Source organism: Danio aesculapii, chromosome 2 (genome assembly GCF_903798145.1).
Source record: "Danio aesculapii chromosome 2, fDanAes4.1, whole genome shotgun sequence".
In the NCBI taxonomy this organism is placed as follows: domain Eukaryota; kingdom Metazoa; phylum Chordata; class Actinopteri; order Cypriniformes; family Danionidae; genus Danio; species Danio aesculapii.
The window spans coordinates 45,227,576-45,254,166 of NC_079436.1; the positions used below are offsets into that span (position 1 = coordinate 45,227,576).

At 35.3% G+C, this 26,591-nt stretch overlaps 1 protein-coding gene across 1 annotated transcript; it reads right to left on the reverse strand.

Annotated features, from left to right (window-relative positions):
• Window positions 1-2,089: 2,089 nt before the first annotated feature.
• On the reverse strand, window positions 2,090-25,088 carry capn10 (calpain 10). The gene is made up of 13 exons (XM_056480656.1): window positions 24,902-25,088; window positions 23,839-23,992; window positions 23,580-23,711; window positions 19,401-19,597; window positions 18,396-18,622; window positions 16,730-16,871; window positions 15,475-15,641; window positions 14,426-14,658; window positions 10,996-11,195; window positions 5,045-5,288; window positions 4,737-4,933; window positions 2,566-2,611; window positions 2,090-2,208 (listed from the first exon to the last, which is right to left on the reverse strand). Exons 2-13 carry the CDS (start codon window positions 23,968-23,970, stop codon window positions 2,182-2,184), a joined length of 1,944 nt encoding a protein of 647 aa, XP_056336631.1. The 5' UTR covers window positions 23,971-23,992; window positions 24,902-25,088; the 3' UTR covers window positions 2,090-2,181.
• Window positions 25,089-26,591: the final 1,503 nt, after the last annotated feature.

Below are 26,591 nucleotides of genomic sequence, written 5' to 3' on the forward strand. Positions count from 1 at the left end.
GGTCTTCTACTGCTGTAGCCCACCTGCCTTAAGGTTTGACGTGTTGTGCGTTGAGAGATGCTCTTCGGCATACCTTGGTTGTAACGAGTGGTTATTTGAGTTACTGGTGCCTTTCTATCAGCTCAAGTCAGTATTGCCAGTAAGCGTATAAATTGTTTAGAATTTCCCAAAGTACTTCATTAACTTGTAGGTTTAAATGAATCTAATTACAGGATAACTTGATCAGGATGACTTGATTGATTAGCATTAGATAAGCCAAGCCACTGGAAAATAAATGCAAATTTCAAATTTTTAATAAATAATGTGGAAAAAAGGAGTAAAAATAAGTCACAAAGCACACAAAGGCGCATGAACCATATAAATTTAAAATAATTTAATAAATATTGCCACACAATCAACAGACGCACATATGAAAGAAAGGCTCAGAGCAGCACATCTGCCAGCTGACCCTCACAAACACAGACTGTTAGTGAGGACTTGATAACTAACTAACACTCTATTCATTCTCTGCATCCTTGTTTCTTTTCTCTCTCAATTTTTTCTATCAGTCTCGCACTTTTGTTGCTGTTTTCTGCTGTCTAGCCTTATATAGCAAACTGCAGTATAAGCTGAAGCTGAAAATTCAGCTGTGTTTAAAATCAATATCCATGTTTTACCTGTTTTTACATAATCTAGTAAATGAAACACTACTTGTTATTCCTGATTTTTGGACAAAAACAAAAAAAATTTTAAAATATAAATATAAAATAAAAATCATAATAAAAATAACATAATGAATCTGTAATCATTTGTAATAAATGAGAGCATTTAGAATAAATATGACATTACTAAACTTTTATAGTGCAATATGCAAAAAAAAAAAGTACAAAAATAGATCAACGTGTAGCAACGTACAAAAATGCATCGTTCCAACTCATAATTTTGCTAAATGGCCATATTTGAAGGTTCTGTATAATTACAGTGCTCAGCATATACAAGAACACCCCTCACAAATCTCTATTTAAAACTCATATTTTTAATAGGAAGCTATACAATATTATATTTGTGCATGTACATTAGATTAGTCCGTACTGAAGCCAAATCTGCAGTTTATCTTACAAAATAACTCACAATAACGGTCCAAAAACTAGTACACCCAAATGTATATGTCATAGAAAACATGAAATACAAATTTACAACAGAGGAAAAATCAGGAGAAGCAAAAAAAGTAAAAAATTGAAATTTTGTAGGTTGTAAATTTATTTTGCAATATTTTGCTTGAATGTAACCGTTTCATCTTTCAATTTTTAAATATGTTTGGTGACTAAAATATTATTTTAATAAATATATTGGTTTAATAAATCAGTTTTGTTTAAATGCACCAAAATACATTACCTTTATTCACTGAGAAATGAAAAAAAAAATCATTTTCAAAATGGGGTGTACTCAATTATGCTGATATTCTGTGCAGACTGCAATTCCAGTTTAACCCTATAGGGGTTAAAACCAGAAAGCACAATATGGCTAATATAGGCTGTGACAAGGTAGCCTGAATGGCGAGTATACTAATCCTGTATAATTAGGCTGGTTTCAGGATCACATGATCCTCACCTTACATATGTGACCCTAGAGCACAAAATCTGTCTTAAGTAGATTTGTGGGAATAGCCAAAATACAATGTTCAGGTCAAAATAATCGACTTTTCTTTTATGTCAAAAATCAATAAAATTATATTGAGATCATGTTCAATGAGAATATTTTGTGAATTTATTACCTTAAATATTAAAACAACTCATTTTTATTTTGTAATGTGCATTACTAAGCACTTTGAACAACTTTAAAGCTGATTTTTAAATATTTAGATGAAAGCTTAGAATAATTGTATCTCGGACAAATATTGTCTAATCATAAACCAAACATAAATGGGGATCTTATTTATTCAGTTTAAAAATGGACATGCAAAATTGTAGGTTTTGGATTTAGGATTCTAAGATTTTAGAAGATTTTGAGGTCCAAGGGTCACATATTTCATGAAGGGTGGTTATACCCTCATTCATTATATACCATATACATTAAATTAGTATATACCATGATTCACTGGTAGGTTGTGATAGCTGTTCGTAGTAATCGATGTGCACAGACAGCTTCATAAGAGATCAGCTCAGTGGACGAGACTCTTGTCACCATCTGATCCACTTTCTATCATTTCATCACTGAGATACAGGAGACCTGTGAGGACACACAGAGATAAGAGCATTTCAACAAAAGCCGTACAGTGAAGAGCAGACGATATAGAAGAGAACTCAGATCTAACAATGACAAATACTGTACAAGCAAACAGTGATTTAACATCCTAGGAAAACGGCACAGCATATTATTTCCATTTAATAATAATTTACATTTTTCCAAATTAGTAACATCCATGAGTAAGAGTGATTTAATACATAATATACTATACAATTACATTTTATGTATATATATATATATATATATATATATATATATATATATATATATATATATATATATATTTATGTATATATATATATATAGTCATGATTCATGTCTTTGAAAAAAGATTATTACCTCCTGAACGGCACGGCCCAGGTGCTCTTGACTCTGCATTGCTTTTCTGAAGAGGACGACAACATTAATGCTTTACTAGCCAAATAATTCAAGTCAAACAGCCAGAATTTAAAAAAAATGAAAATTTTACCTTTATTTTTACTATAAGAGCTTTATATTCTCAAACTGGAGTAAGTCAATTTAGTTTATTAGAGCATGACTATATACTGGGTTTCTGTAGGTTTCAACAAGTCAAATTGAAGACTTTTTAAGACACGTTTAAGAACATTTTTAATGAAATTAAATTTGTTTTGTATATTTTGATTTTACATATTTTATTCAATTTTTTTAATAATGTGTCAAAAACAATCAAACTTTATTTGAATACATACAGATTTTTATTTGCAACATAACTTAAAAAAAATTGACAAGGAAACTTAAGAAAAATGTAAAAAAAATAAACTTAAGACGTGAAGAAGAGAGTTTTGAATGTATTGCAATATCAGCTTCTCTGGCTATTTCATGGCAAAATTTACAACATTTTAAATAGCACATTATAAATACCACTTTTCTATAATAAAAAATATATATACAAAAATAAAAAGACAGCAACATTAATAAATAATACCTATGACAAAAAAACAAAAAAGTTTTTATGGTTTATTTTTTGCTAGAAATTTTACAGTTTTTGAAGGATTCACTATTTTTTTCTTTTAAAGGAGCAGTATGCAAGTTTGACACCCAGTGGTTGAACTAAGTTTTGCATTCCTGGATCAAAACAAATGCAAGCGCAGGTTGCCAGATTGAGGACCAAAAGGAGCAAGTCTGACGATCGAGCCTAAAAGCGGATTTAAATTGTGTTCTATATAAAAGCAATGGCACGCGATATTGGAAAAAATATGGAAATATTTTCCATAATAAAAGCATTCGATTTGATATATTAGAAACGGCTTCTATTTCTTGCAGCAGAAAACTGCCAATGATCACCTCAGGTACACCTCATGTGCTTTTCTCAGTGTTAAATGCTAATAATGTGAGTTTGAATGCCATTTTACATGACATTTATTGCCATACTACTGAAAACAGCAGTAGATGGTTCACCTCAGATTTTAAAAACATAATAGACTGTTTAAAACTGAGCTTTAGGACTTAAAACCAACACATATCAGTGCTTAAGCATGTACATGTAATAATGTTAAATAGGTTTAATATATATTAAATAGATTATAAACCTCAGCATTTCATAAGTGAGTGCATATTCTGTGCTTCTGAATGGCTGTATTTAAATTTCTGTCGTGTTTCATCTGGTGCAAACAGCCAAATTGGTTATCACTGCAAATCTTGTCATGTAGCGTTTTGTACGGACACGGGGTTACAAAGTAACCTGCTCACCTAATGTTTAAGCTCGTAATATTTCGATTATTTGCCAATTAATAACCTCATGTGGAACTCTGAATCTGCGTCTCATTTCTGAGTCTGCTTCTGTCCACCGGAGGTCGCGTTTGTGTCACAAGCGCATGCTTTAAGAACCTCTCTAATTGACTAAATGAATGAAATATGCTGTTTTCCATCAAGGTAACCCAGGGTGCTGAAATATAATTGGCTTAACTGGCATTGGGCGGGTAAAAAGAACCAAAACAAAGACAGAATATCTGACTTTAGCATTGTTTTTAGATGAACAAGAATGTTCACTTAGCATGTTCGTAAATATCTGCAAACATATTATGGTATTTGTATGCTTTAGAAGAGTCAAAAACTTAAATACAGCACCTTTAAAGTCTCTCCAGGTAAAAATCATTTTCTAATAACATTAAAAATAGGGCATTCCAAAAGTATATATTTAACACTGTAATTTCTGTTGCAATATTGACATTTTAAGGGAAGTTCTCTTTTGAGTAAACGTCCATGAGTGAGTCTTGTGGGATCCAGCAGAAAACCATATAATAAAACGTCCTCTGTAGTTCATTCACTTTGATAAAAACGCCAATAATAATGGGACGTTTCAGTTTAAAAGAACTTAATGTTTGTAGACAAGATTATGAAACAGTAAAAATAATAAAATCGTGTTCTTCAGCTTCTTCTTAAAACACTAAAGAAATTATACGTTGTGTGAATGAACAAAGTTTATTTGGGGAAAAATGATAGATTTTTGAAGCATCTTCTATTATAAAGTGTATAGACAGAGTGCTTACCGCTGTATCTTGCGTATAAAAGTAAGTATGAAGTCAGAGCTGAGGTCTGGCTGGTAGGTAGAGGGAATTACGACGTATTCGCCTGGCAGAAGATGACAAAACACACTGACCTCCTGGGAGTAAGCATGAGGCACACAACTGACCACTGGAGACATGACACCAGGGCTTAACAGAGAACCAGAACCACCGTCAGGTACCTAAAAAAAACACAAAAGAGTGTTAGACACCTACAGTAACTAATATGCCTTTACAGTAGCTTAACAAACATGCTTCAGCAGTATGTCATAGAAAAATAGAAAATTACTGACCTTATAAATATGAAAGCCAATGGGATGGAGGGAATTTTCAGGCCTGTTTTGGTGCAGGGTCACCCTTACATTGTTACCTCCAGGGTCATAGGTCACACTAAGGGGAACACGCGGGTTCAGTCCATGTGTGGTGAAATTGCGACTTCCTCCGGCAGTTGAACCGATAGACCAGCAGCCGTGAGAGCTGATACTTTCCCACTCGCCCTCTGATCTGAGCTGAAGAGGAGGAGATGACTTCATCACACTGGAGAGAAAAACAGAGACATTTTGGACCATTGAGATGACTATTTCATCATATCACATGTTTAATGCAGCTTATTAAAGTGGCACTGGTATGGAAAGGTAACTTTTTTTAGTTCCCATGGGGAAATTAATTTGCAGTATAGCCATCATCAGGTGTTCAACACATAAACATGGACCATCATAATACAACACACAAAAAACTTAACATCAGACCAGCAAACTTCATAGTCCATTACTATTTGTAAATTATATTGCTTGTGGAATAAAAGAAAACATTGTCCTGTTTTTATCATATGGAATTATGATATGCATACACTAACATTCAAAAGATTGGGGTCTTTTTCTTGGAAATGAATACTTACGCCATGGCCACACTAGCGTTTGAGCATGTGAAATTCTGTTGTACGGGGCTGTGACAAGGGGCGGGATAAAACAAGATGATTACACATAAAAAAAAGAAAAAAAAAAGCGAGCCATTGCTCCATAATTTCTGTACAGAGGTGTCATGTTTTGATCTTCTATTAGTCTCACGCAATCACATGATGTGATTTCACAAGTCAGAGTTAAACAAGCTTGAACTTTGCAATGCAACGAAGGTTGCTGCTAGATCAGATATAGTTGCAGATGGATGTTAACGAGAATTATTTATATTATTTAATAAATTTCCCATTTATTGTATTTTATTAACTTCTACCCTTACCCCGACCCTAAACCCAAGCATCATAGTAACGTAAAACAGTAGTTGTACAGAGTATTATTTATGTTATTTATTAAATTACTCAATAAATTGTATTATATTAATGTCTACCCCCACTCCAACCATCATAGCAACGTACAAACAGTAGTTGTACAGAGTATTATTTATGTTATTTATTATATTACCCAATAAATTGTACATTATTAACACCTACCCCCACTCCAACCATCATAGTAATGTAAAAACAGTAGTTGTACCGAGTATTATTTATGTTATTTATTATATTACCCAATAAATTGTACATTATTAACACCTACCCCCACTCCAACCATCATAGCAACGTAAAACAGTAGTTGTACTGAGTATTATTTATGTTATTTATTATATTACCCAATAAATTGTACATTACTAAAGCCTACCCCCACCCCAACCATAAACCCAACCATCATAGTAACGTAAAAATTGTAGTTGTACCAAGTATTATTTGTTATTTATTAAATTACCCAATATATTGTATTTTATTAACGTCTACCCCCACTCCAACCATCATAGTAATGTTAAAACAGTAGTTGTACCGAATAATATTTATGTTATTTATTATATTACCCAATAAATTGTACATTATTAACACATACCCCCACTCCAACCATCATAGTAATGTAAAAACAGTAGTTGTACAGAGTATTATTTATGTTATTTATTATATTACCCAATAAATTGTATTTTATTAAAGCCTACCCCACCCCAACCATAAACTCAACCATCATAGTAACATAAAAACAGTAGTTGTACAGAGTATTATTTATGTTATTTATTAAATTACCCAATAAATTGTACATTATTAACACATACCCCCACTCCAACCATCATAGTAATGTAAAAACAGTAGTTGTACCGAGTATTATTTGTTATTTATTATATTACCCAATAAATTGTATTTTATTAATGCCTACCCCCACCCCAACCATAAACCCAACTGTCACAGTAGTGTAAAAATATTAATTATTGTTATACAGTGTTACAAAAATTATGCTATATTGATGTGCGTGTCCACAGCTGTATCCTATCCAGACTTTACCCGCAGCGAACTGTGAAACTTTTCGCACGAGCTTCCGTTTTCGGTCTGCCGCATTCGTAAGCGTATAAGTGGAAGTTTATGGGGCTTCTATGGAGCTTTTGGATGAATTACTAAATTGTTACAAAACTGCATTAAATTAATCATGAGTGAAATATATATTTTTGTTACGTATAAATGTTGTTTTGTATTTTTTTATTCACATAAATAGTTCATTCAAAACAATAAGAGCAGCTGTTTTCAGTATGGTTAGTAATCAGAGACTTTACTCAAGCAAAAAAACCTGCATTTTAGAATGATTTCTGAAGAATCTGATGAGCTGTCAGAGGAAAAAACATTTTAAAATATATATTTAAATAAAAAACTCTATTAAACTATTTAAATCATTTTTTAAATGTAATTTATGTTTTTACTATAGTTTTGAAGAAATAAACACAGCTTAGGTAAGCATAAGTCATTAGAAAAATCTTTTAACTTTACAGTTTGTTGTGAGTGATGTGCAGCAAAGATTCCCATCAGAAACCAGAAATAGCCCTCATTGTATCTACATGTGACTTGATGCTTCAAATAAAGAAGACTGTAACATTTAACTTAACAATTTTGCTCAATAGATTCTTCAAAATTGCTGATTCATCCAGAAATTAAGGCCCAATCCCAATTCTATTTTTGTACCCCTACCCCATCCCCTTGGCCCCTGAAACGAAGTGTAAAGGAGAAGGGCTTTAAAATTTACTATTATGGAACACCACTACAGCACCTGCACACGTCATCATATGTCATCGCGATCTCTTGCTTCATATGAGATCAGACGATGGCGACTGCTGTAGTTATTCCAGTAGTGTTTTTTTTTTTGTATTTATCTTCAGGAAATCACTGAAGGCATATATCATGTTATCATAGCTATCTAATGTGGCAATAAGATCTTAACTATACTGTGAATTTACACTGTGGTCATATTCATCTATAGCCGCTTTTCCACTATCGTGCCAAACCGTTCTAAGAACACTTTGGTACGGTTCTTTCTCCACTGAGCCTGGAACGGCGCGGCACGATTAAAACCATTCTCGGCCCGGAATCTGTGCTGACAGATTCTGTGTGTTGACGTCGCAGCTCTATTGCCAAGCTACCACAGCTGGCTCAGCGGAAGAGTGCTAATCATCAGACATCCACAAGTAAACTACACTACATTTAATATAAAAAAATTATACAGGTCTAAACCATACAGTTCGAAAAGGATTTTAAAACCATAGAGCAGCCTCTGGCAGGGAAGGGAATCATTGGCTCGCCACATTTATACGAACATATTTTATTTGTTAAAGTTATTATTTTATAGCCTTGAATATAATTAACCATGTATAATTACTAAGCTGTCATCTAAAATCTTAAACTAATAAGTCTATTGTTTTATTCGTGGCTAGAGCTTGAATAATTTGATAGACAGCAATGAGACCTTTACTTCGACTGACTGAGCATGAGTTTATTGCAATCAGCGCTGTATTTTGGTAGCACAAAAACTCACTCTGATCCGGGAGAGAACTTTAACAACAGCTATATGCACTGCTGAAAGACTTTTCTGCTGCGCATCGAATAAAGACTTGCTTAATATCATCGAATTCCACAATCCACAACATATCCTTGGAACACGAACTTGCAGACTCTTTGAACAACGAGGAGCAACATGTTGTGAATGTCGACTGTCACCGGAGAAAGTCAAATCTTTCTTTTGTTTGAAAGCTTTACGGAGTGGCACTGTAGCTGTCCAAGGTACTGTTGTATGATTTGAATTATAGACTTTATATGCACCAATAAACAAGTCAAATGAATGAATAAATCAAATAAATATGGATTCTTAAATGTCAATATTCAAAAAATATCAAAATCAACGACGTTACAAAGAAATTAAAATGGTTGTGCCTAACTGAGTCTGGTTTCTCTCAAGGTTTTTTCTTCACTTTCGCCAATCAGTGAAGTTTTTTTTCCCTCTCCGCTGTCGCCTCTAGCTTGCATGGTTTGGGATCTGTAGAGCTGCGCATCGTTAGATTTGCTCTACAGTGTTTGGACTCTCAGTGGTGATTTTTAAACCACACTGAACTGAGCTAAACTGAAAGAACTTAAACTCTGAAAACTGAACTACACTGTTCCAATTTACTATGATCTTTTATGTGAAGCTGCTTTGACACAATCTACTTTGTAAAAGCGCTATACAAATAAAGGTGAATTGAATTGAACAATACGTTTTGACAAATGTTTTAGAAAAATAAAATGAGCAATTTTCAGCATTTTGCTATAGGCTGTATACGATTCAGTTAAATATAAGTTGGACATTTATGAGGCCATGTAACATGTTTCTGTGTTGTAAATATATTGGCCAGCTACGCAAAATATTTTCTAAAACGTCGAGCAGGAATTTGTCTAACTCGTTAGTTAATTATGAAGACTTACAATCTTTATTAAATTATTAAATACAAATTATTAAAACACAAATAAAATGGTACAAATACAAAAAGAGCAGCATTTTGCTAAATATATAGCCCTTTATATGCTTTATATTCTGATATGCTGTGTGTTGTTTCATACTCGTTTTTTAATAAACTTGCTGCCTTCGTTATTTAATGTTTGAATACTGAATCAATATACAGCCATCGTTTAAAAGGTTATATTTTACCAACAAAATGTAGTATATTTTATATCATGATCAACTTCTGATATCCGCTGTGTAATTTAATTGAAAGTGCTATTTTTATTATTAGTGAAAGTGCCCACTCACTTTTGACAAGGCCTGTCCAAAAATATATTTCTGCCACTAATACAAATGCACTATTATTGTTGCATTATCATTGTTTATTTTTTATTATTTATTTCCTCTCCAATTATTTTCAATCACCACCTTGCATTTTGGTAATTTTCCATCCAAATTAAATTTGCCCAGAGCATATGCAGCATATGACCTCTAAATAAATAGGGGTGCTGTGATATGTATATTTAGCAGCCCATATGAGAGAGCGGCATGAGAACAGTGCTTAGTCACATGGTTCCTTTCGCTTTTACACATGAACATGAAAAACATAGTTTCTGCTATCATTTAAATTTTAATTTAATTGAACAAAGGGAGCCATTTACATTGTGTTACCAAGGCAACTACTGATGCGTTTTGTGTAACATTTCAAATAGCTTTCTTGCAGCACAACAGTGGAAAATGAAACGGTATCCGTGCTGTCTGGCCCAGTTTGGGACGAAATGGAACGGTTCAGCATAAAGAACGGTTCAGCATAAAGAACGGTTCAGCACGATAGTGGAAAAGCGGCTTATGTACACAGACAAAAACAATATTAACATTATAGCAGACACTGTTAAAAGGTCATTCTCAGCCACTAGACTTTTCTGACAGGGTATTCGAGTGTCAGAATGTTGTGGGATTGCTATACAGGAGTTATTCTTAGGGATTATAAATTTAGCGATTTTTATTTGAGCTTTTTTTCATAAAAGCATGACGGTTAAACACAAACATGGTTATGAATGTATTAAAAAATTAGCTTGTTTGTTTAAAAAATTCTTAATAAATGACAAAAAAAGTACTAATTTGTGCATCTCCTGACTTCCGTGTGGAGCCATGCTGTCATTGTAGATGGTGTATTCAGGAAAATTGTCTTACCCCTTGGTTTCGAGTGTGGTCCTGAAAAATTTCCGTTTCAAGGGGTATCTAGCCCTTTCCCTTAGCCCTACGCCTTCAAGCTAAAGAGAATTGGGACACCCCTACCCCTTCACGTAAACGTGCAAAACGAGGGCTAAAGGGAAGAATTGGGATTGAACCTAAGTCTGTATGAGTGAGTTACTAAATCATTCATTCAAACAGTTTTAAAAAAATATGAAATTATACATTAACATATACTTTGGCCTGCACGAAAGGTAACAGTTATTATTTTTTTATGCAGTTACCTGAGAGAGGTGGAGCAGGATGAATGAACTCTTAGTAGAAATGGTCCCTCTGCTCCCTGCAGGAAAGTACTGGGCACCAGCAGGTAAAAGCCAGGATTCAGGTGTGTGTGTACCACCACTTCCCTATCATATGCATGTGCGTGTGACACAAACGGTGGCTTGTTGAGTGTCTGCATGAGGTTAAAGTGCTTCTTCTCCACCTACAACATATCATATACAACATATTAATAAGAATGCATTATATTATCAGACCACTTGATAAATCAGCTGGTAATAGCTTGCAATGTAAACACTGATATGGTAAATAACTCAAATTTAGATGAATTTTGACCTTTGTGGTGATTTAGATTCATTGTTTTGCATTAGACAACTAGAGTAAGCATGAGAAGCGCTGGTTTTAAATGTACTTTAAGCATTTTACTCGTTAAACTGGTAATTTTTGGGTTATTTTTTAGTTTTCTCCTCTTGCGTTCAACAAACAATCAAACGAACAGAGAGGGGTCTCAGGACCTTAAGGTTAACTTTACACCTTTCTCCAAATATCAGAAGGTAAAATATTGACCCTCGAGCATGACCAGAGAAGGGTCTCTTGACCTTAAGGTTAACTTTCTCCAAATTTCAGGAGGTAGAATATTGACTCTAGATGATCATAATGACACTACAAACCTCAAATTTGAGCTTTGCAATCAGAAATAATGTGCACCTAGCTGAGAGAGAAGGTGGGCCTGATCAACTCACACTTCAATCTTACCTAATAGGCTGACCTTTGAAAAGCACCCAAATTTTGACAATAAAGATGAGGGTTTCTTGCTGAAACATTGGAAGCTCAGCCATGGGATAAGCGCGTATCGCCCGGCATTCTCGGACACACGTGTTGGTTTTCCAATGTGACTGCAACGGGCTCCCCAGTCTTTCAAGAGGAAAATGATGGCACGTCTCTGAGGTTGTATATACTTGTATCAAACTGCTTGGGGTTTTCTGTAGCTGCATCCCAAATCGCATACTTATGCTCTATTCTACGCCATTTTGTAGTATAAATAGTGTAAGAAGTACGTTCACACTGAAAACTCTGCACTTTAATTACCTGGATGATGTACTCATTCAGCCGATAAAATGAAGTGTGGAATGATGGACACTTCACGCACTCAACGACCGCAGCTTTGCTCACGTAGCGGAAGGGGCGGAGCTACATCGTCTCCCGATGGTGAATGCGGTCTTACGCATGGCAAGTATTACTTGATAGTTTGGTCATTTATTTCACTGATTTGGCAACCGTCAAACGTCATCAGGGAAACGGTTTGCTTAGTAAAAAAACATTAGTGCTCCATTTGGGATGACACTACATACATATACTACGCTGTTGAGTGTGTAAGTGCAGAAGTACATAGTGCATAGTGTATAGTGTGCCATTTGAGATGCAGCTATTATCTGTCTTTTATTCATGTAATCTCATCTTTATTTTGCATTATAATCCTTTTATGCAATTTAGCTGTATTTCGATTAATGATATTCATGAGTATGATTCATGATTATTGACTATTATTGTGATAATTAATATCAGCTGTGTGGACCAGCAAAAAACAGTTGTATTGCTTGATTAGTATGGTGTATGGAGCATTATTGGTGCCTTCTCTTGTCGAGAAGGTTGGTGCCACACTTGTCTCACTTGAGTAAAAATTTAAACCATACTAAAACACTTTTGGTATGCTGAAACATTTTACATACTAAAATTTGGGGCATACTAAAACATCTTGGTAATGTCAAGTTGTCATAACAAAAGATGAAGACCGGTTGTGATGTATTTGTTTATATTAAGCTGTCATAACAAACAATGTCATCTTTGCATTTAAAAGGACATAACTGAGCAAATGACGCTTAATAACAGCTGTCATAGAGCATGCATAAAATCTCATTCACATTCATGACACGTGTTATGTCATGATTTTAAAGGTTTCATGGCAGTCTTATGAACACCTTCTCAAGTGAAGTGTTACAGTAAAATTTAAGTAAAATACACATATAACTTGGTTAGAATGTGTGAGGGAAAACAGTATTCTGTGACATCCACCAATCATACTGTATACAGCTTAATTCAGTACCTGCTATGTAAATCTTTTTTACTTTACAATATTACTCCAAAACAGGTCCACCAATATCCTATTGCCCGTCCGATAATAAATTGTATTTATTGAGGGTTTGCTGTGTTATACTAATGGAAATATAACTACAAAAATATTCATTTAGTTCTATTTATGAGTTAAGCAATAATTAGTGTCATAACATCAGAAGCCGGAGTTGATTTAATAGTCAGAATCAACAGTTTATGGGCAGTAAAATGATAAACCTGACATTGGCATTGGCCTTCACCCTAAAACATGTTTAAAAATATTGGCTTAAAAGATATGGGCAAAACTCAACATCTGGCATCCCAATTCATATAATGTGATATGTACAATGAAATATTAGTGTGGGGTCTTGGGCTGCAAAATGTATTGTTTCAGCATCGATATCGCAATATGCACATCCGTAATAATCACAATGCTAAGTTTATATGTTGGGATTATATCTTTACATGGAGCCATGTGCAGTGGGTAGTGCTTTCACCTCACAGGAAAAAGGTCACGGGTTCGAGTCTCAGCGGGGTCAGTTGGCATTTTCTGTGTGGAGTTTGCATGTTCTCCCAGTGTTTGTGTGGGTTTCCTTCGGGTGCTCCGGTTTCCCCCACAATCCAAAGACATGTGCTATAGGTGAATTGGGTAAGCTAAATTGTCCGTAGTGTATGTGTGTGAACTAAGGTTTATGGTTGTTTCCCAGTGATGGGTTGCAGCTGAAAGGGCATCCGCTGCGTGAAACATATGCTGTATAAGTTGGCGGTTCATTCTGCTGTGGCGACCCTGAATAATAAAGGGACTAAGCCAAAAAGAAAATGAATGAATGGAGTCACTGTTCAGAACACAGAAGATTTTGAGTCACTAAAGAGTTTTATCATAATGGAGTGAAAGTTTATCATTTGCATGTGTTTTTAAGGCCTGTGGCTGTGTAAGCATTCAGGCACACGGAACTGAACTGTTTACAACTCTAACAAAGATGTATTCATTGCATTTTTTTATACAATGAGGACTATACAGTGTTATTTTTTTACATTTGATTATACAATATCTGCATCTGAATACTGTGATAAAAATATTTCACTTCTATCTTTGTTCTAGTGTATTTATCTATGCTAATGTGTAATGGTTCATTACATTTTATGCATTATTCCCTCCCTTACAAAATACTAAATCAGTCTAAATTAAATCTTTCCAAAATGAGCCATTCAAGCTATCTGGTCAAATTGTATTCATATCGCAATACATAATCGCAGTAAAACAAAATATCGCAATGTTAATTCTCTTTCCAATATCGTGCAGGCCCAATGTGGTCCTCTTACCTTCCACACATGCAGTGCGATGGCCTGAAGGTGTGTGTGCGGCTGAGTGCCACCCTCTGCTGGTGATTCAGCTCTTCTGCACTGCAGCAGCGACAGTAACACTTCTCCTTTCTCACACACTTTCAGCCAGAACTTCGGGTTGCTGCTGAAAGTGCTGTTGTTTCGGCATCCACCTGCTGAGTGACCTTTGACCCAGCGGCCTCCAATCTGCTGACTATGGGTTAGAAAGTTTCCTACATGACAGAAAATGACAAAAAAAATATTAGTAATAAATGTAATGATTAAATATATTAATTATTCTCAACATATTTAAGAACATATTGAACACACAAGCACAAACCAGGACCTGAAAGTCAAAGTGGGTTCAACATAAAATTTGGCCTACCATAATGCAAGATGAAGGGGGAAATGTGGTTTAAGAACAAAAATCTAACAAAATAAATAAATAAATCTGCAGTATTTTATTTTATCATGAGGGTTGAAAGATTTTAGAAAGAAAAATCTAATTGTGACGTTTTGACCAATAGAGCAATTGTTAATATGGAAATGTTCAAAGCTCTTTATCTTCTTTATTATGCAATATACAGTGGTCAAGCAGTAAATCTGAATATGTATATATAATTAATTACCATCGTCCCACAATAAATAATTCACACTTGGCCATACAAAATTAAACTGATCATAATTAATCAATTAAAGCTTCACCTTTCATTTTATCAGTTAAAATTACTTGCAGTTTACTAAAAAATGTCACCTTAATATTTTTAATCAATGACAGTAACATGCTGATGGTAAATATAATATTAAAAAAGCACTATTTGACTAATGTACATTAGCAATAATCATTTTCAAAAATAATTTGTGTAAAATCTGCAGAATACTGTAGATTCCACACACCACCATGCTGTATTACTGCAAATGCAACTAATTTTTCGGCCCAACTGCACATAATGCATTATTTATTTTGGCCAACAAAATAAACCAAAGCAACAAAAGTCAGTTAATTTTCAGCACTTCAACATTTTGTCCACCTCTAGTATAAACAGTACCTGTGTAGATGCTTTGGAGGTGTCCTGCATCATTGACAGGACAGCCCACTGTGACCTCATCAAACTCCTGCAGGAATTCAGCCTCATCCATCCAGAATTCGCCCTTTGCAGTACGGGACAGCAGAGACTTAGCACAGGACGCCTCCAGAGAAGCCCAGCCTGATCCACTGTACACAGACACACAATCATAAACACAGAAGCCCTCTTTCCATGGTGTCCAACTTGCCCTCTAGTGGTAGTCGAACTGAACTTTCTAAAGCAGCTACTGCTAAAAAAAATTCCCCATGGATAAATGAAGAAATAATGAATGAATAAATATATTCATACAGAAAAATGACCACTCAGGCACTATAATTTTTTTTGTGATGAAAAGAATATGGACTGAATTGCAGAAACACAAATATGTAATTTTCTGTAAACTTACAGTAATATGCCTGTGGAGTGTCACAGAATCTGCCAATTTTTTGATGAATGAATTAAAATTAGGGCTGTGGCACCAAATCGAATTGCAATATGGACTTGTGTCTGTAAATATTAAACCATGTTCTGCACATCTGTGTAAATGAATGGTATAGTTCGACACATTTGATGATAAGGTGTTTTCAGCATCTCACTATATAAAAACAAAAATACAGGCCCTTTAATACTGTACAGCAGAAAATTCCTCTAAAAGTAGTGATAGTAAAATAGTAATAACAGTAAAAATATTAAAACTATGATTTTTCTTCACCATTCTGATTTTAACAGGAGTGAAATAGTCATCTGTAAAATCGCACACATGTAATTAATTGTAAAATGTGTTGGTTGTATAGGTTCCATTATTGCAATTAAACCAAGTTATTGATGACAAAAAAAATGTAAGCATTTAAAGAAAAAATAAAATAAATAAATAAAAAACAGAAATATTCTGTTTATAGAATGGAAGTTAGAAAGGTAATAAGTAATTTTCAAACATAATTTAAGCTAATTTAAAGGTAAAGATATAAAAATAGATGCAGTTTTCAAGGTAGAACATTATTATTTTTTTTATTTATAACAGTATGTTGACCGGTAGCAAAGCTGGAGAGAACGGTGATGGCATTGGAAAAGATCAGCGAGTCAAGACTTAAACTCAGGATGCCTACAGCACAGTTGCACTATATGTCAACTGCTCACTGGGCTATCTGCAATCACATTTCAAATATTTTCAAATCAATCAAGTAAAATAGGGTTTTCATCACCTAAAACTAACAAAATGTTTTTTTTTTCATTATACCTCTCCCTCCAGACCCCAGCCCAGCTTTTCCTCCCCCAGGGGTTGAGTATCCTGATCAGCTGCACTCCTTCACCTGTAATGGTGGTCACACTCGTCCACTCCATCACACTCATGGCGTGAAACTGGCCAAGCTCAGGGAAACCTGCACAGAGACAGAGAGAGACAGAGACAGAGACAGAGAGAGAGAGAGAGAGAGAGAGAGAGAGAGAGAGAGAGAGAGAGAGACAGAGAGACAGAGAGAGAGAGAGAGAGAGACAGAGAGAGAGACAGAGACAGAGACAGAGACAGAGAGAGAGAGAGAGAGAGAGAGAGAGAGAGAGAGAGAGAGAGAGAGAGAGAGAGAGAGAGAGAGAGAGAGAGAGAGAGAGAGAGAGCAAAGCCTTTACCAGACTTTAGGCCCCAAAAGGCATCATTATTACTGCATAGCCACCTAACCTGAATAAATTAAGCAAATTACATATGAAATTAATATTTATTTTCTTTTCCTAATTATAAAAACATGAAAGGGAAGAATAATCTAACTCTAGATATTTCCTATTTTATTTTGTGAAAGATGTACATTTCCTGGTAGTTAAGAAGTTGCCAGCATAAATTCAAGCAGTAAACATACATTCTGAAAATATGTCAACTATAAATCACTGTTCTTGTGAAAACTGAAACCTTTTTTTGAGTATTTTAAATTAAATTAAAAATCTAAAACTTAGAAAAGGTAGAAATGTAATTTGTTTGGCAACTTACTTAATAAAAACAAGCTAAAGTAAATTCCTAAAACTGAAATAAAAAAGTAACAATAATAATATAAATAATAATAAATAAATAAAAATAAAAAAAAAATAAAAAATAATCAAAACCCTAACATTCGAATAAAACAAATAATTTCGAAACTATTAACTTTAACATAAAAAACCTAAGTAAATGTAAATATAATTTAAATTAAAATAGGAATAATATAACATTGTAATAATTCATTCATTCATTCATTTTCCTTCGGCTTTTTCAGGGGTCGCCACAGCGGAATGAATCGCCAACTATTCCGGCATATGTTTTTAAGCAGCGAATGCCCTACTAGCTGCAACCCAGTACTGGGAAACATCCAAACACACTCATTCACACTTGTACACTACGGCTGATTTAGTTCATCCAATTCACTTAAAGCTCATGTGGGGGACTGTGGGGTAAACAAGATCACCCAAAGGAAACCCACGCGAACACGGGGAGAGAACAGAGGGACGAGCCGTGAGACAAACCAGCAACCTTCTTGCTGTGTTATGACCACTGAGCCACTGTGCTGCAAACAGCACAATAATATTTAAAAACTGCTTCAAATGCCTAACTGGATTAACTTATTTTTCAAAACCCAGGTAAGCTGTTTACTACAAATGTGTGAGAATTCACTGCAGTAGCTAAATAATGCGCTGAATAGCAAAACTGTCTGTGCTACAAACCAGCGAATTAATATTTAAGAAAACACATAGAGCAACAATATGTTAAGAAAAGCCAGTTTGTAATATTAGGCAGCATCACAAGCTGCTTAGTAAAGGTAAAAATGGCTGACACCAAAGGTCAGACACATTACATCTATAAACAAATACATTCTTACATGAAAAATAAGACGAACAGTGTGTCTGATAGTAGGGAAAAAAGTCAGCGGTTGCTTTTGTCTGACCTGTGGTTGCGCTGTGCACACAGCAGCTGATGGCACATCTCTCCTTCAGCTCCAGGGAGAGATCAGACACTCTCAGCCCATGCAGAGCATGCTGAATCTGGCTGTCGTTTGGCTGTTGTGGGGACTCTGGATCTTTTAGACTCCATCGTACAGCTACAGTTCCACTTAGGTCCACCATCGCCTCACATACTTGTCCAGCCCACAAACGCTCATATGAACCATGTAGCCTAGCATAAAGAACAGATAACAACTGCTCAGTTATTCGGCACGGTTTCAGATTATAGGTTGCACTTCCGGTTTGGGGAACATTAATTCAAAATAACTAAAACAAATAACTTTTAATAAGCTTACCCTATAAATTCCATATACAGAGTGAAAACTGAGTGAGGAGTGCATTTATTATAAAAATAACATTGCACTTGGTATTTTAACATGGCGTGGTACCACAAGCACATCTGTCACCAAAGCTCATTCCAGTTCAGTGTTTTTTGTTCCTTGAGATATTTTTTAGTCTTCGTATTTCCCACAGTTCAGTAATATTCAATATACTGTGTATACACTCACCGGCCACTTTATTAGGTACACCATACTAGTACCGGGTTGGACCCCCTTTTGCCTTTAGAATTGCCTTAATCCTTCATGGCATAGATTCAACAAGGTACTGGCAATATTCCTCAGAGATTTTGGTCTGTATTTACAAGATAGCATCACGCAGGTGCTACAGATTTGTCGGCTGCACATCCATGATGCCAATCTCCCGTTCCACCACATCCCAAAGGTACTCTATTGCGTAGATTATAATTAAGTATCTTCTTTTGTGTTTAACAGAAGGCAGAAACTCAAATAGGATTCAAACATGCGATGGATGCGTAAATGAAGACAGAATGATCATTTTTGGGTGAACTATCGATTTAATTCACACGAAGCATCATGGAGCATATGAAAAAGGTAGATAGTTCATTTAAATGTTTTATATTTTGCAGATATATTTACACAAGCACTTACTTGGCATATGCTTTCTCCAAAAGTGCTACCCAGAATGCCCTTGGGCTCTGGCATCGTGAGAAGCAGAGATTATCATTGATACAGGGCAGCCGGTCATCCACTCGCACCTCAATCCAGTGTCCATTCTGCCAGAAACGGAAGAGGAATTCACCGCAGTAAGCAGAGTCACCCCATAAAGGCTGTTTTGGTGGAAATACCTGATAGCAAACACATTCGGTTAGACATAGCTGTGAAAAAAATAACCTGTAGCAGCAGTCTGTGTTACAGTATATTTTATGTGTATTTCTAATGTGTGAAGTCTGAAGATTTAAAAGGCACCTATGATGAAAATCAACTTTAGAAAGCTGTTTGGACAAAACTGTGTGTAGGTACAGCATGTTCTCTGTCACATTGGTGATGGATTCGGATTTCTGTCTTCCAATCCGTACCAGCAGGGATCAATGTTTATCCTTTTCTTATTATCCTGTTCCTCATTATTTCATTAATATGATTAGTTGAATGAGAATTTAACTTTGAAATAATTTTGACTAATGAATAAGTTAACACAATGCTTAATGTAAGAATGTTCAGTGTCCTTGCTCCTCTCTTTGTCTATTTTAACTTTATTTTCAGGAGCCACGAAACCAGGTCATAGGTCATGGAGACCTTTAGCGTGGAACTGCAGAGCCTGATGACTGCGAACAACTGTTTCTATTGTTATTTCAATCAGTTAATACTGTCTAAAGTGATTTTGCTATTTTTACAGTTATTTCTTTTTAAAGTGATTTCCTTTTTATGCAAAATAGACTTTGTGTGTAGTAAGAAGATAGCAGTCTGAATGCTGTTTATACCAGTTTTGAACTAGTTTGATAAGACAGCTGAGAGTACGAAGAAACAACCTTGGGTTTTTATAACAGATTGTCACTTGCATGTGCATAAGCATCCGATGGGCCAGTTCTACAGGTCTGAGACCAGCTCCTTATTGTCTACAGGCAACCTGACCCAAGCCTCCTGTCGCTATCCCTATCTGGATTCAGATACGACCCGTCATTGACATACATATTTAGAATTGTCTATCTTTGTTTTAACCAATCGGAACCTGTTACCTGAATCACACCCTTTCTGGTCTTGTGTAGAGGGTATAATTGTTATCGATTTGTAATTGCAAGCAGAGCGGCCTAGGAACTCATTACGAGTGTTGAAGCTGGCTTCTGTTGATGAAACTGCCAAATATGTTCAGTAAACTTTACTTATTTGAATCTTTGACTCTGGCCCTTCTTCATCTGACAGACTAGTGATTCTTTGGGATAAAACTGTAAATTATCCCTACATTGGAGTGATAGAAACAAAACTATTCAATTTTTTTAATTTTCTGACGTTAAAGAGCCCATATTAATGGTTTTTGAAAATGACCTTCCATGTAGTGTGTAACACAGCTCTAAGTGAAGAGAAATATCCAGCTAAGGCTTAAATCTGTAAGTGTACAGTGTTTAAAACTGTTGATTCATCTATAAAAGAGTCGACTCATAGTGCTTCAAACGAGTCGTCTTGATAACGAGTCATTAGGTGTTTCGCGATGACATGGCTTAGAAACACAAGCCCCGCCCAGTAGTTGCGGGCGCAAACCCGGGAGATTTGAAACCTGCAGCCCTGCCCACTAACACAGAAAAGGCTAGACACACAGACGCTGGTTGAATGAAGTCATGCTGTGCTCAGCTGGATATTATTGAAAGTCTCTACCCAAAGATGAAACTGTGAAAAGTCAGTGGTTGAGGTTTATTTTTGAAAAAATACCTCAGCATTATAACCCAGCCTTCTGCAGTGCTACTGGAAACTACATGCTTACAAAGAAGAATTCGAACAATACTAATGTAAGGGACTTTGTCAGAACATGGATCAGTGCATCTGCATCATGGATCAGTTTCTTCCTCCATTTCACAAGTGTAAGTACGTGCGATTAAAATTGTTGCCTCGTTTACTCTAGCTTGCAAATTATGTATTTAGTTGTGTTTTGTTACTTGTAACCGCGTGTACTGTATCAGGTTATCACTCTTTATATTCTCATATGGCCTGTGAGGCCACATTAAATATGCGACACATGCCGCTTTGTTTACGGATTTAACACTAAATGGGTTTGTGAGCTGGCGTTCCACTGCCGTTTGTTGTTGCTATGGCCATCGTCAGCGAGGGGCTGGGAGACTCTTGTCAACCTCCCCAGTTCTTCTACTGAGGAGGGTAATGTGTGGTTGTGTGTGTCACTGATCGCTGAACGATTCATATGGGAGTCGCTGGGATAATTAGGTATAAATAAATGCAGATTATAAGACCATAAAAGTGTTTTTTGACCTTGCATGCATATTAGACTGTTGTTGGGAATTCTTACAACCAAAATATGACCCTATTTCATGTATAATAGGGGCTCTTTAAAATAGGACCCAAATCCCTGTGATTTTGAGGCCCACCCCAACGTGACGTAGGAGTGCGATTTTTCCCTGCCCACCAAATTGATTGACGGGCGCCATGTTTTTATAATAACATGTATACACATGTCCACAGAACATTTTTTTGCAAATAAACTGGGATTAAAATATTTGTTCCAACTTTCTGTGATTTTTATAAGTTTATTAAGTTCAAAACGTTTTTAAAACAGAGCATGTTAGTAATAAAGACAGTAAAATCGCTATGTAATTCTTAACCGTTATAATCACCACGGCCGCATGGTGTCAGTAATTGCGCATTATATATATATATATATATATATATATATATATATATATATATATATATATATATATATGTGTGTGTGTGTGTGTGTGTGTGTGTGTGTGTGTGTGTGTGTGTGTGTGTGTGTGCGCATGTGTGTACCGCAAACAGCATTTGTGTGTGACTCATTGTGTCATAAAGGCTTGAATAAACTCCACCAAAAATACATCAGATAAAATTACTAAGCTGTATTTCAGCTTCATCCGAGTCTGTCTCTGTCACTGACTGCTGTTTATCTGATGTAACGCAGGAGAAGCAGACACGCATGTGGGATCGGTGGGCGGGGGAGCAGCTCATTTGCATTTAAAGCCACAGGCTACAAAAACAGCTACACTGTACCCAGACACCAAAATGGGCAGATTCCAGAGGCTCTAATAAATGATCTGATGGGTATTTTAAGCTGAAACTTTACAGACACAATCTGGAGACACCAAAGGCTTATCTTACATATTGTAAAATGGGTAAAATAGCTGCCCTTTAATGCTCTGTAATTCAAAGGTCTATATTTAGGAGTGTAAAGCCATACCATGAAAAAACTGTATTTAATTGGACAAACAGACAAAGGGGAAATTAAAAAAATAAAAGGAAAGAAAAGCAACAACAATGAACAGTACACATTTTCACCAAGATTAACAGAAGACTCTAAAATTCACTTATTGTGACATTCAAAAACAATAACTCAACCTATTCTATATTAACTACTGATTGCTTCTCTCATCTGTAAGTCACTTTGGATAAAAGTTTAAGTTTAACAACTTTATTAATCCCATCAGGGGCAACTAGATTAGGGTAATAGATTTTCATGATTCAACAAACACAGACAAATCGCTTACAAACAGTGTTAAAAAACAAAACAAAAACAATAACAATCCAGCATGCTTCATGTATAATTTCATAAATAGTTAAAAAAAAAAAAAAACCTTGGAAAAACACATGTATTAGACATGTAAATTTAAAACTTGCTAAAATGTAATGTTGTAAAGCCTCACTGCCTCTGGAACAAAAGGTAAATTTATATCTGTTGGAAGAGCATTTAATGCTTCTTAACCTTCTTCCAGAGGGCAACAGAACAAAAAAAGGCTTCAGAGGATGGGAGTCATCTCTTATCACACTTTGAGTTTTCCTTAATACTTGCTGTTCATGTAACTCTGCTAGACTCCTCAGAGGTAGACCAATAATCTTGGAGCAAGTCTTGACTAAATTTTGCAGTCGATTTTGCAGTCGAAAGCATCTGCATACTGATTCAGTTTTGATGTAAATTTACTAATATAGGCATAAATATTCTGACTGTTGTTACCCTTGCAAAATCAAGGGTAATGTAGTTATTTAAAAGAAGTTAAAATAATGAAGACTGACAGCTTTAATGATAGAAAACAGTAGCCGAGGGTTTTATATCAAGTTATGATAAAATGTCTCACACATCAAACCAGTGTTCACCTTTTCTAGAAGATGCTGTTTCTTGAGTAACATGGAGCAGGCACAGAGCAGCCAGCAGTCTCCCAGAATGCCTTGCTTTGGGTGAGCCTCCACAGGGTCATCAGGAAAGAGCTGAGGCTGCTGGCAGATCTCCTGGAGATGCAGTAGGTTATATATTGGGTTTAATTCTTTTTTTTTAGGCATTAATGAAAATGAGTTAATGTATTATTTTATATAATATAATTTAAATGTTATTTATGAAATGAAAGAACACTGTTACTTGTGGGCGGAGCCATGTGACATCATCCAACAACTTGGAGAGCGGCGTGGTGTAATCACAAAAGAGTGACAGATCATCTGCTGGAAAATCCAGATCCACAAACATCTCATGATGGTCAGTGTCCGTCTCCATGGAAAGCAGACCAGCTTTACATCTGACAGACGAAAATATGTCATAATGATCAAACCAGTCATGATGCAAACATGATGTGCTGCATTTTAAACTTCTTTAAACTTAAAACTTCTGAAAGACACCTAAAAGACTGCCATATACAGTAATGGCAATGGTTTGGTTGGCATTGCCATTTGAAGATTTATTTTTAATGACTCTACAAATTTTATTAAATATTTTATTGGCCACTTATTTGAAATATGAGTGAAGAAAAATACACAATCTTGGTTAAGGAATTTACCTAACTAAACTATTTTCCATAAAAGGCATACATTCGATGTATATTTTATTAAGCAAAAACAAAAGGCTCACAAGAAAGACAATACATTGGCAATTACATTTGAATTTATATATCAGGCACTTTTAACCAAAACACACACATACGTGTGATGAGTGTATTTACACAAACTAGACAGAATAAAGAGTAGATAAAAGGTTTTAGTAATTTAAAATAACAAGGGCATTTTGATAAATGGGGACAATAGTAAACTAACAGAAATGAAAGTATCAGAATTAATTATGGTTATGTCTTGCCCTTTATTGCTTTTGCATTCATTTACGTTTCTACTTTAATATTTTTCGCAATTTTATTAAAAAGTAAATATGTTAATAGTCGATACAGTACAGAAAAGCCCATTTCATTAACGTTAGCTTCATTATTTTTGCTGATACTGATGAACAGTTAAACCTGAAAACTATTGTCCTATACTGTATATGACGAGTGTTACAACTTACACGTTATAACTACAATTTACACGTTATACGTTAGGAGAGTGTTCTCAAAGACGGCTTTTGTGGTGATGTCGACTCTAATTTGTTTTAGAGACAAGAATGTTGACATACTCTGCAACAGTAACGCTTTCTGTATAAATAGTAATTCATTCAAACGTACCGTCAGCTCAGCTGGTTTTCTAATCCGTTACACACAGCCGGAGGTATAACGAGATGGATAGTTCGGGAGGGAAAATAAAATGCATTACAGGGAAGATAAATCTGTCAAACAGTCGTGTATCGTGACGTTCAGATACACTCAATGCATTCAAAAAAGTAAACAGACTGCACCAGCATGATAGAGCCCGTAACCGGAAGGACGCGCACGCCGTGGACAGCGCTGTCATCCGGGGCGGAGGAGCTGCGACAAGCGCGCCTCCGAGTGGAGCTCCTCGGAACTTATTTTATTTTTTTATCCATTTTTTTCCCATTTACTAAAAATCTAAACAAACAAAAAAATAAAATTAATAAGGGTTAACATTATAACTAAAAAAGCAAGGGTTTGTACATTTTGTAAGAAATGCAATCCGAAGAATGTGAACTAGCCTAAAATGGCCAATAGGTGTCTCTGAGTACTTTGAAAATATAGACACCTGTTTAGTGTGTTTTCAGCACATTAACTATTATAGTACTATTATTACAGATATTCATTCATTCATTTTCCTTTGGCTTAGTCCCTTTATTCATTTGGGGTCACCACAGCGGAATGAACCACCAACTTATCCAGCATATGTTTTATACAGCGGATGCCCTTCCAGCTGCAACCCAGTACAGGGAAACATCCAAACACACTCATTCACACACATACACTACAGCCAATTTAGCTTATTCAATTCACCTGTACTGCATGTCTTTGGACTGTAGGGGAAACTGGAGCACCCGGAGGAAACCCATGCCAACGCAGGGAAAACATGCAAACTCCACACAGAAATGCCAACTGGACCAGCCGGGACTCGAACCAGCAACTTTCTTGCTGTGAGGCGATAGTGCTAACCACTGAGCCATAGTGTCACCCTATTATGAATACAGATGCTTTTCACTTATTTATAATTGACAATTATAAATTGCATTATTTTAATTCTTTTATATCAACACGTAATCCAAACTATATTTTTATTATGAGGGAAAAGTAAAGTAAAATAGTGTCTGGATGTAGCCTTGATCATGCAAGCTGAGATTGCATATCTCAGAGATGCAATGTCAGACACAATGCACTCAATGGAGTTGGTGACGTCACTGTGAGGGGTTGGGGTTAGGTGAGCGCATTAAAAAGCATTGCATGCAGCTCAGATTGCAACTGCACCAAGTCTGCATCCAGACCCCTCTTGTAAATGTACGTATATAATAAATCAGGGTTTCTGCAGGTTTCACCAAGTTAAATTTAAGACGTAAGACATTTTTAAGACAATTATGAATGAATTTCTAGACATACAGAACTAATTGCTAAGGATATTTTTTTTCAATTATCCCAGTTGGAAAAGATTTTGACTTTCCCTTTAAAAAAATGATTATAATTTAATAATACAATAGTAATAATTTAACAATATTAAAAATATAGGTCAAGTATCCTCTGCAGTAAATAAATGAACTTTTAAACAAATGTTACTATAAGAAAAGTAATTAAATGCTATTTTTAAATAAAAAGTGAAAAGTTTAATTGAGATTAGGATTGTTGGTGATTGTATTTGTGTTAATAGCCAGATTGGCTAGCTATACATCAACAAAGGAAAATTAAGACCTGTTATAAATGATTCAAGACCTACAACACAACATTTCTATAGATTTAAGACTTTTTAAGGCCTAAAAATTAG

What these genes read in the sequence shown, in the direction of transcription:
- capn10 (XM_056480656.1), bottom strand. Translation starts at nt 23,970, where the DNA reads ATGGAGACGGACACTGACCATCATGAGATGTTTGTGGATCTGGATTTT. An exon ending in TCGCACTGCATGTGTGGAAG is followed by an intron (nt 11,196 to 14,425) that starts GTAAGAGGACCA and finishes GATATGTTGTAG; the next exon opens with GTGGAGAAGAAGCACTTTAA. An exon ending in TTGGCTTTCATATTTATAAG is followed by an intron (nt 4,934 to 5,044) that starts GTCAGTAATTTT and finishes TGTTTTTTTTAG; the next exon opens with GTACCTGACGGTGGTTCTGG.